We start from the raw sequence: 12,044 nt of genomic DNA, 5'->3' as shown, positions 1-12,044 counted from the left end.
TTACAACACCTCGGATGAGCCGTCCAAAGGAAAAGACTGCTGCAGCTGCAACGTGGATTTTGACTGTGGTTTCATGAACTCCTGTCAGGAGGCCAGCGAGCTGATAGAGCTGGCGATGGAGATATCTGAGGTCTGCTACCGCTGAGAGCCTCTCCACTATCTGGAGATCAGAGCAAATCGGTGCTTGATTCCCGACTCCACATGGTGCGCGTTTCTAAATGACTCGGAGTTACAGTTATTCAGTGTCACTAAAGACATGTGTGATTTCATGCTGGAGAAACCAGAGTTAATGTCACTTCTTGTTTTAGGCAACAAAAATAAAGCATGCGACTGCATTTTCAGGACGAGATCATCATTTTTTATGGAGATATCTGAGGTCTGCTACCGCTGAGAGCCTCTCCACTATCTGGAGATCAGAGCAAATCATCCAGGATGGAGATTCTCCATCGGTGCTTGATTCCCGACTCCACATGGTGCGTGTTTCTAAATGACTCGGAGTTACAGTTATTCAGTGTCACTAAAGACATGTGTGATTTCATGCTGGAGAAACCAGAGTTAATGTCACTTCTTGTTTTAGGCAACAAAAATAAAGCATGCGACTGCATTTTCAGGACGAGATCATCATTTTTATCATTCCATTATACAGATCCATCTATTCTCCAAGCCACTTGTCCTACTGTAGGGTCAAGGGGATGATGGCGCCTATCCCAGCGTCCCAGAAACACCTTGCCCTGTCCAATGGATAGTCCACACATCCATTCATTGGCCCAACCTGCAGAGGAAACCAGGCACCACACCAACACCTGGAGAACATGGGAAAATCGAGAGGCTTCCAGGCTGAGCCGGGACTCAACCAATGCTGCCCATTAAGCAGTCACCATGCATCCTCCATTCAGATCTTTTACTGCAACTCTATTTATAGTTTCCCTACAGTTCCACCCTCCACCGTCACCTCAGCAGTGGCTTCAGTTACTGTTATACGCTTGGCACGAGTCGGCAAGTGGCCAACTTTCGCATTTCAACTTCAATATGTCTCGTGCTTCAGAAATCAGTGACGGAGTCTGTGATCATGTGACTGAATTCAGATTGGTGCATGCAGACTGTACGTGGAGCAGACAGACCGCAGACAGTCAGCGTGTCGAGGGACGACCGTCAGAAGCCAGGATGTGAGTATATTACCTAGATTTACCACTCTGATGTCACTCTAACATCATAGAGGGAGCTTTGTTACTGTTTCAGGCTGGACATTCTGGGATAAAACTTGGCGGAATGAAACTTTAGAATTTTTGCATTACAAAATGCAGTCAATAAAATCATATTTCATCACTTTTATCTTTCAGTAATCGGTTAACCTTAAAATCATGAGTGAGTTGTTTACTTCATGTCGCAGTGCTCTTCTAATTTAAGAACTAACCTTACAGTTGGAAAGCATGAGGTCAAGTTCACAGTGTGTGTATTTTGGGTGAGTGGGGGAAAGTGTCTGTAGTCTTTAATAGACACTATTCTCTGATCTTACAAAAAATGGTACGGGCATGGTACATTAATATAGGCTATACACCACAATTTTCCAGGGTATTTCAAGGTATTACAAAAGAATGACATGGCACCACTATGGTACTATTTCATAGAACATGGTATTGTACCATTGTTTTGCCAGTCTTTTTGGACATGTCAGAAATGGTACATGTAAAAAAAAATAAAAAAAAAGACAAGACACTGGCAAAACATATGTCCAAACAAAATGGCACCACAATTTTCCAGGGTATTTCAAGGTATTACAAAAGAATGACATGGCACCACTATGGTACTATTTCATAGAACATGGTATTGTACCATTGTTTTGCCAGTCTTTTTGGACATGTCAGAAATGGTACATGTAAAAAAAAATAAAAAATAAAAAAAAGACAAGACACTGGCAAAACATATGTCCAAACAAAATGGTATTACCAAAAATAAATGTGATTTTACCTTGGTAAATTCCCCCCAAACCTGGTAAAACAGCAGCAAATGTGCCAAAAAATATGTATACAATGTTTTTTTAAACATACCTTGTGAAAAAGTAGTGTTATTGATGTGCACTTATGTACTTCAAATCTTAAAAGTATATTTAAAAAACTGTACATGCAGATAATATAATATTAATGAAATAAAAGGCCTCTTAAATGTACTTAAGAGAGTTTCTTAGCACACTTAAGTACACTTTGTAGTAATATCAAATTAAAGGTTTTGTGTTTTAAAAAAGTGCACTTTGTATTAATATCAAATTAAAGGTTTTATGTTTTTAAATATTTTGTTGAAGTACACTTATTTACACTAGTGCACTAGCACGTGAATTACATGCACATGTAAAATGAATTAATAATCTGAATAATGCATTAATACTTTTAATTGTGTGTTATGTGATATTACATTTAAAGTTCATATATTTTGCAACTTCATCACAAATGTGTAATTACAAATATATTTAAATGCATGACATATACTGTAAAATAAAGAGCAACTGCAATGTTTGAGCATTTACAATGTACATACTTAAGAAAGTACTGGCTAAGGTAACTACACAGGAAAAAAATAGGTTTAGGGTTAGTACCAAGTTATTACCCAGTTATTGTAATTACTATAATAAGTACAACGTATGCTGAAATGTACTTCTTAGTGCTTTTGTTGGACATTCAGCTTCTACTGAAATACTGAATGAAGTATGGTTAATTTGTCCCCACAGTTATGAGTCTTCATCAGAAGATGGAGTCACATGGACAGTGGTCAGTCCTATCGTCTTCACCTATCGAGTCATTCAGTGTGAGAGTCTTCTGGATGCAAGCAATGACACCTTACTGTTTGGCCATATCTCCAGCCCTACGGAGCTCCAGGCCCTTAAGACCAACAGTAAAGTAATGAAGCGATTCATTGTGATTGATGAGACTGTTAATGATCTATACGGCTCCCAGGTGGCAGCATATTTCAAAGCGAGAGGGGTGACCTACAAGATCCTTCCCTTACCCACAACTGAGGAGAACAAGTCCATGACCCTGGTGACCAGAATCTTGGAGGAAGTCCATAAGTTTGGGATTGACCGCCGTGCGGAGCCCATTATCGCTATCGGTGGCGGTGTTTGTCTGGATATCACGGGTCTCGCTGCATCACTGTATCGCAGACGTACTCCGTATATCCGTGTCCCTACTACTCTGCTGGCTTACATTGATGCCAGTGTGGGGGCAAAGACTGGGGTCAATTTTGCCAATGGTAAAAATAAGCTAGGGTCATACATCCCACCCGTGGCAGCGTTCCTGGACAGGAGTTTCCTCTGCACTCTGCCACGCCGCCATGTTTCTAATGGAATGGCCGAAATGCTGAAGGTACATATACTGCATGGATGACAATACAATACTGGACAGTTTCTCAAAAGATGTTCGCATTTTACACATCTAAAACAACTTACATTGCATTTTATGGTTCATGCGCTGACTTGCACTGAACGAAGTGCACTTAATTGTATTTAATGTGCACTAGTAGTGTACTTCAAATCTTAAGTGTACTTAAATAGAGTTCACTTTCTTAAGCACACTTTAAAAATGGACACTTTGTCTGTAGTAAAGTACATTTTAAACCAGTTTTAATAATCATAATAATCTTTTAATTAATTGTGCTTTAAAGAAGTAGACTTATTTTGATGTGTTGACTAACATACTGTAACTCTAGATGCATAAATGCATACACTCTGAAAGTTCAATTATGAATGCTGATTGGTGGAAATATATATTAAAATATGTGTTTATTTAAGATTAAAGGGATAGTTCACCTTCAGTTGGTCCCCATTGACATGCATGTTTCCCCCCATACTATGGAAGTCAATGGGGACCAACTGAAGGTGAACTATCCCCTTAAAGCTAAAATATTGACTTTAAAGTATTTTTGTCTTTTTTTAAAGTGTTTTTATTTTCTTTAAATTTAGTCTATATGTTATATTTAGTACCTTTGGCACAAATTGAATGACATATCAGTAATGCCTTAAATAAATAAATAGATTAACAAACAAATAAATAAATAGGATTTTAAAATCTTAAAAGAAATTAGAAAGAAATTTTAAATAAATAATTATTTTATTTAGCAAGGATGCATTCAGTCGATTAATAGTGACCATCAAGACATTTATACATTTGTGAAAGTGAGAGATATAGTGAAAGATTTCTGTTTCATATAATTGCTGCTAATCTGAACTTTCTATTAATCAAATCAAGTCCTAAAAAAGCCACAGTTTGCACAAGCAAATAAACTGGAAAAATTATTTTCTGCATTAACAAACCAACATCTTAATAAACCAACTTCTGAAGGATCACGTGGCACTGAAGACTGCAGTAATGATGCTGAAAATTCACAGGAATAAACTACATTTTAGAATATATTTTCATATAGAAAACAGCTACTTTAAATTGTAATATTTTACAATATTACTGTTTTTACTGTATTTTTTTTTTTAATCAAATAGCCTTGCAGACTTATTTGAAAAACACTTAAAATTCATACCAAATCCAGACTTTTGAACATTATTGTGAAGTCTAATTGAGGTCTTGTGTCACCAATACTAGTGATCCCCTACAGATGGCGCTGATGAAACACAGAGGACTCTTTGAACTTTTGGAGAAGGATGGCAGACATTTGTTGGACTCTAGTTTCCAACCATCGAGGAGAATGCCAGAAAATATGCATGCGGATGCAGCGAGTGTGTCCACGAGACTGGCCATTGAAACCATGCTGGAGGAACTTGCTCCAAACCTGTGGGAGGACGACCTGGACCGGCTGGTGGACTTTGGCCATATCATCAGTCCAGAGCTTGAAATGGTGCTGCATATTAGGACTCAAACTAAAACTGCACACTGTGTGTCAGTCTTGAATTACTCTAACTTGAGTCACTCTTTTCTTTGATACAGAAAATACTTCCTGCGCTTCTGCATGGAGAGGCGGTGAACATTGACATGGCTTTCATGGTCTATGTGGCTCACGAAAGGGGCTTTCTGACAGAAGAGGAGAAAAGACGTATCATTGTGTGTATGCGGAGCCTAGATCTTCCTGTGTGGCATTCAGACTGCACTCTGGATCTAGTACTGAAGTCCCTTACTGAACGACTCAAGCACTCAGGAGGATTTCTGAGAATGCCTCTACCCACAGCGCTGGGAAAAGCAAGTATGTGAAATATAAAAAAACTATACTTTTGCCCTCAAACATTAAAAGTGTATTCAGTAGTTTGGTGCAAAATCCAACAATTTTACACGTTAGGAAATCGTGTTTTTGTAAAGAGTCATCTGAATGGTGTATAATGAAATTAAGAATGTACTAATAATAGTTTTCTATAAAAAGTGTCTACCACCATACACCAAAACAGACAGTGACAAAAAAAATTAAATAAAAAATGAGCGTAAACATACACAGAGCTTGAAATGGTGCTGCATATTAGGACTCAAACTAAAACTGCACACTGTGTGTCAGTCTTGAATTACTCTAACTTGAGTCACTCTTTTCTTTGATACAGAAAATACTTCCTGCGCTTCTGCATGGAGAGGCGGTGAACATTGACATGGCTTTCATGGTCTATGTGGCTCACGAAAGGGGCTTTCTGACAGAAGAGGAGAAAAGACGTATCATTGTGTGTATGCGGAGCCTAGATCTTCCTGTGTGGCATTCAGACTGCACTCTGGATCTAGTACTGAAGTCCCTTACTGAACGACTCAAGCACTCAGGAGGATTTCTGAGAATGCCTCTACCCACAGCGCTGGGAAAAGCAAGTATGTGAAATATAAAAAGAACTATACTTTTGCCCTCAAACATTAAAAGTGTATTCAGTAGTTTGGTGCAAAATCCAACAATTTTACACGTTAGGAAATCGTGTTTTTGTAAAGAGTCATCTGAATGGTGTATAATGAAATTAAGAATGTACTAATAATAGTTTTCTATAAAAAGTGTCTACCACCATACACCAAAACAGACTGACAAAAAAAATTAAATAAAAAATTAGCGTAAACATACACGCGTTGAAACGATTTAAAGGGGTCATGAACTGAGCAATCAAATTTCCCTTGATCTTTTGACATATAAGAGGTCATTGTGCTATAAAAACATCCTGTAAGTTTCAGAAATCAAAACTTTCTCAGTAGTCTAAAAACAGCTCTGCCAAAACAACAGCTTTTGGAATGTTTTACTCTATGATGTAAGCCTGCAACCATTAGCTGAAAAAGCGTAACGGCTAAAGCTAACGCTTCCGGTCTGGCCCGATTCTACATCCCTGCCTGTTTACCCCCGCCCCCCGATTCTACATCACTGCCTGTTTAACCCCGCCCACCGATTCTACATCACTGCCTGTTTAGCCCCAACAACTGTTTAGCCCCACCCACCGATTCTATATCACTGCCTGTTTAGCACCACCCACAGATTCTACATCACTGCCTGTTTAGCCCCGACAACCGATTAGCCCCACCCACCGATTCTACATCACTGCCTGTTTAGCCCCGACAACCGATTAGCCCCACCCACCGATTCTACATCACTGCCTGTTTAGCCCCGACAACCGATTAGCCCCACCCACCGATTCTACATCACTGCCTGTTTAGCCCCGACAACCGATTAGCCCCACCCACCGATTCTACATCACTGCCTGTTTAGCCCCGACAACCGATTAGCCCCACCCACCGATTCTACATCACTGCCTGTTTAGCCCCGACAACCGATTAGCCCCACCCACCGATTCTACATCACTGCCTGTTTAGCCCCGACAACCGATTAGCCCCACCCACCGATTCTACATCACTGCCTGTTTAGCCCCGACAACCGATTAGCCCCACCCACCGATTCTACATCACTGCCTGTTTAGCCCCGACAACCGATTAGCCCCACCCACCGATTCTACATCACTGCCTGTTTAGCCCCGACAACCGATTAGCCCCACCCACCGATTCTACATCACTGCCTGTTTAGCCCCGACAACCGATTAGCCCCACCCACCGATTCTACATCACTGCCTGTTTAGCCCCGACAACCGATTAGCCCCACCCACCGATTCTACATCACTGCCTGTTTAGCCCCGACAACCGATTAGCCCCACCCACCGATTCTACATCACTGCCTGTTTAGCCCCGACAACCGATTAGCCCCACCCACCGATTCTACATCACTGCCTGTTTAGCCCCGACAACCGATTAGCCCCACCCACCGATTCTACATCACTGCCTGTTTAGCCCCGACAACCGATTAGCCCCACCCACCGATTCTACATCACTGCCTGTTTAGCCCCGACAACCGATTAGCCCCACCCACCGATTCTACATCACTGCCTGTTTAGCCCCGACAACCGATTAGCCCCACCCACCGATTCTACATCACTGCCTGTTTAGCCCCGACAACCGATTAGCCCCACCCACCGATTCTACATCACTGCCTGTTTAGCCCCGACAACCGATTAGCCCCACCCACCGATTCTACATCACTGCCTGTTTAGCCCCGACAACCGATTAGCCCCACCCACCGATTCTACATCACTGCCTGTTTAGCCCCGACAACCGATTAGCCCCACCCACCGATTCTACATCACTGCCTGTTTAGCCCCGACAACCGATTAGCCCCACCCACCGATTCTACATCACTGCCTGTTTAGCCCCGACAACCGATTAGCCCCACCCACCGATTCTACATCACTGCCTGTTTAGCCCCGACAACCGATTAGCCCCACCCACCGATTCTACATCACTGCCTGTTTAGCCCCGACAACCGATTAGCCCCACCCACCGATTCTACATCACTGCCTGTTTAGCCCCGACAACCGATTAGCCCCACCCACCGATTCTACATCACTGCCTGTTTAGCCCCGACAACCGATTAGCCCCACCCACCGATTCTACATCACTGCCTGTTTAGCCCCGACAACCGATTAGCCCCACCCACCGATTCTACATCACTGCCTGTTTAGCCCCGACAACCGATTAGCCCCACCCACCGATTCTACATCACTGCCTGTTTAGCCCCGACAACCGATTAGCCCCACCCACCGATTCTACATCACTGCCTGTTTAGCCCCGACAACCGATTAGCCCCACCCACCGATTCTACATCACTGCCTGTTTAGCCCCGACAACCGATTAGCCCCACCCACCGATTCTACATCACTGCCTGTTTAGCCCCGACAACCGATTAGCCCCACCCACCGATTCTACATCACTGCCTGTTTAGCCCCGCCCACCGATTCGCACGTGTACTTTAAATACTGAGAGAGGCCAATGCAGGTCTATGTAGAAACCAAACAATAAAGATGCTCTGAGGACAAGATGCAGTGCCAAGTTGTGGAAAAACAGTCTTTCCATTGCCTTACTTCTGATCCTAACATTAGGAAAAAGTGGATTAACTTTATTTTTAATGAAGATCCAGACTGTGTCAGTAAGAACTTGGTCAGAAAATAGCCTATTACTTCTAAATTGTTTTTTTTTTATGTAAACATCTTGATAACATTATGTGGACCTCAGAGAACAGTACAAAATAATAATAATAAAAAGGCAGTTCATTACCCCATTATCGACAGAAAATGCTATTAGTAATGCACATATTACTTATTCTTTGTTGGACATGTAAAGGAATTAATCTTGGTGTAAACCACTCTTTATAGGTCTCCATCCACGATAGATATAAGTGCACCACTGTGAGAATACATAGCAATGCTAACGCTAGCTAAAAAACTACTGAATGCACCATTATTGCAGAATGATAAAGATAGCTATTACTGAAAGTTTTAGCTAGAAGCCTACATATCCATTGAAATCCATTACATATTTTTACAATTTCCGTTTTTTCCCCTGCCAAAGTTCTGTGTTCTCTATTTACATTTTTTCCTGATTCCGTTTTAATGGTTTATTCAAATTTTAATAATAAAAAGGATGTCTGATAAATGTATTACTTTAATACATTAATTTATTCATCTTAATAATAGTGCCCTAGTGTTTAATGCTTTTCAGAACATTTTCTGGGGTCTTTATGATTCAATACAAATGTATTATCAAAAATGGTGGTTATCAAATGTATAAAACAATTGAATCCTTTAAAATATAATGAAATGAAATTTCAACAGCACCATGCTGAAGCAACGAAGCTGCGGCGCCTATCCACACAGAAAACGCATACTTCCTATTAAATTGGCAGTTTTTTGTTTTTTTTTGGTTTATTATTCACAGACACTAGTCCATCATCACAATTCGATTAAGTGTACTGACCTACCTTTGATTTATTCATCCAAAATTTGCCAAGGTTCAAAGTAGTAAGACGTAACGATCCTTCATTTGCTGAAATCGAGTTTGAATCAAGCTCTGAACTGCTGATTCGAAACTAAAGATTTGTAAACGTTTCGAAGCTTCATGAAGCCGTGTTTCAAAAACACTAATAAGTACACCATTCTGCAAGCATTCAAAAGTAGCCATCACTTATTGACTTAACTGTGCTTAATTATATGCTAACTTTATGCAACTTGCATTTAGATGAGTGGGGATGCTGACAGATTATTCCAGGTATTCCAGCTTCACAGCTAAACGAAAACCGGCTGCACTCTTAAAAATAAAACTTCCATGAGGGGGGTTTCACAGAGATGCCATAGCTAGAAGAAACATTTTTGGTTCCCCAAAGAACATTTCAGTGTACAGTTCTTAAAAGAAACAACATTTAAATAATCTAAAGACCCTTTTCCACTATAAAGAACCTTTTGGGGAATGAAGAGGTTCCGTAGATGTTAAAGGTTCTTCATGGAACTAAAGATGCCAGTAAAGAACCTTTATTTTTAAGAGTTTAGTCCAACTTTAAGTGCTCAGGGCACATTTTAGCAAACACCGTAAGACTGTGACATACTGTAGTTTGTTTCATTTCCTTCAGTCTGTCTTTTTCATACCCCGCAGGAATCTTCAATGACACAGAAGAGAGCATTGTGTGCCAAGCGTTCAAGAAATGGTGTGATGAACAGTGTGAAACCACCATGAAACTAGAATAACACACCACAGGAAATGTTGAGTCTGATTATATTCCTGAACCAAGAAAAACATCTGTGCTGCAAAAAGAAACACATCAAATCATGAATGAAAACCTCCAGAAATTGTGAAAACCACTTTAAAAATAAAACTTCCATGAGGGGGGTTTCACAGAGATGCCATAGCTAGAAGAAACATTTTTGGTTCCCCAAAGAACATTTCAGTGTACAGTTCTTAAAAGAAACAACATTTAAATAATCTAAAGACCCTTTTCCACTATAAAGAACCTTTTGGGGAATGAAGAGGTTCCGTAGATGTTAAAGGTTCTTCATGGAACTAAAGATGCCAGTAAAGAACCTTTATTTTTAAGAGTTTAGTCCAACTTTAAGTGCTCAGGGCACATTTTAGCAAACACCGTAAGACTGTGACATACTGTAGTTTGTTTCATTTCCTTCAGTCTGTCTTTTTCATACCCCGCAGGAATCTTCAATGACACAGAAGAGAGCATTGTGTGCCAAGCGTTCAAGAAATGGTGTGATGAACAGTGTGAAACCACCATGAAACCAGAATAACACAAATGTTGAGTCTGATTATATTCCTGAACCAAGAAAAACATCTGTGCTGCAAAAAGAAACACATCAAATCATGAATGAAAACCTCCAGAAATTGTGAAAACCACTCAGTTTTATTTCAACGTCTGTAACATTTTCATTCACAATACACTTGACAAGCTTTAAAACCCAACAATGAAATGCTACGTTCCTTATAAAGCTCACATAAAGAGTGAAAGGTGACTTTCCCAACAGGTTTAAAGTGGGCTGGCTTCCAGCACTGAATTCATAGGAAGTTAATGCTTTATAAAGAAATTCAACCAAAAAAAAAAATCAACATTACAAGCTATCTTAAGTCCTTTCTTAAATAATGTTTGGTTAAGCTTCAAAAATATAAAACAAAAGTATATTAACAAAACGAAAGCCATCTCTAGCCAAGACACTTCTATAAAAGACCGACTGTGTTTGTTATTAAAAGGCGTTTAGTTGAAGTTCGACGGAAGCCTGTTTTGAAGGCACCTTTCATTGATGTCACTGATACGTATGCATTCATACAGGAGCCTTGTGCTTTACCTGTTACCTGATTGTCTGAATTATTGCTCAGAAAAAAATTGCAACAGCCAGTTTTGCTATAAATCCACAACGAGATACATAACAGTTTCACTGCATATTTAGACTCCACTTGGAATTTGGCAACATTTTAGTAGTCAACACTGCGTAACATCACATTCAGAGGATGACTTTCAGTAGTTTCTGTCTATAAGGGAAGGAGATTATGTAATACACTATTCTTGAAAGTTTTGTAGTGCTTCAAGACACTTCAGCGTTAAGCCAGAATACAATACAATCTTGATCAAACCCTGCGGGTCAGTATTAACTAGGTTTGGTGGTCCTACTGAGAGATCATCCCCTCTACTTCAACCGAGGACCGAACCGGTTAGGTTCCACAGTCTAAGACTAAGTCTAAAATCACACATATAGAATAGAACATTTCATTTAAAGGAATAGTTCATACAAAATTGAAAATTAGGAACATCGTCGTCTTACTCTCACGTAGCGCTAAACCCATGTACTGTACATTTTTACAAATGTAGTTTTTATTTTATTTTTTTTCCTTTTTGGAAATTGGCAGTCCCTGTTGGAAGCCTGTTTCAGCATGGAATAAAAATAAATAGGTAATTGTGACTCTCGCAATTCAGATTTTTTCCCCCCCTCAGAATTAAATTATTTTTTTAAGTAAAAAAAATACGTTATTTTAAATTTTGCGGCAGAAACAAACAAACTGAATTTAAAGATGTAAACTCACAAAACTGAGAACAAAAGTCCAAATTGTAAGATAAAATGTTGCAATTATTGAATTGCGAGACAAAAAAAATTGCAATTATTTTTGCAATTGCAATTTATTTTTAACAATTTTTTATTCAGGAACAAAAACAGAAATGAAAGACAAACTCTCAATTCTGAGAAGCAAACTCAGAATTGTGAGATATAAACTCGCAAAGTCTGT

At 39.8% G+C, this 12,044-nt stretch overlaps 1 protein-coding gene across 1 annotated transcript; it reads left to right on the top strand.

The window, feature by feature from the left end:
• The first annotated feature begins 941 nt into the window (after positions 1–941).
• Positions 942–11,742, top strand: LOC107558923 (2-epi-5-epi-valiolone synthase). Its single transcript, XM_016242625.1, has 5 exons — positions 942–1,166; positions 2,723–3,356; positions 4,600–4,839; positions 4,929–5,181; positions 10,467–11,742. The coding sequence occupies exons 1-5, from the start codon at positions 1,030–1,032 to the stop codon at positions 10,556–10,558; spliced, it is 1,356 nt and encodes a 451-aa protein (XP_016098111.1). The 5' UTR covers positions 942–1,029; the 3' UTR covers positions 10,559–11,742.
• Positions 11,743–12,044: the final 302 nt, after the last annotated feature.

Source organism: Sinocyclocheilus grahami, unplaced genomic scaffold (assembly GCF_001515645.1).
Source record: "Sinocyclocheilus grahami isolate Dianchi unplaced genomic scaffold, SAMN03320097.WGS_v1.1 scaffold666.1, whole genome shotgun sequence".
In the NCBI taxonomy this organism is placed as follows: Eukaryota; Metazoa; Chordata; class Actinopteri; order Cypriniformes; family Cyprinidae; genus Sinocyclocheilus; species Sinocyclocheilus grahami.
Note: the sequence above shows the minus strand (reverse complement) of the source record. Positions and strands in the feature narration are given on the sequence as shown.

Coding starts and splice junctions, on each gene's coding strand:
- LOC107558923 (XM_016242625.1), top strand. CDS start 1,030: ATGTCTCGTGCTTCAGAAATCAGTGACGGAGTCTGTGATCATGTGACT. Junction 4,840..4,928: donor TCAGTCCAGAGCTTGAAATG/GTGCTGCATATT, acceptor TCTTTGATACAG/AAAATACTTCCTGCGCTTCT. Junction 5,182..10,466: donor CACAGCGCTGGGAAAAGCAA/GTATGTGAAATA, acceptor CATACCCCGCAG/GAATCTTCAATGACACAGAA.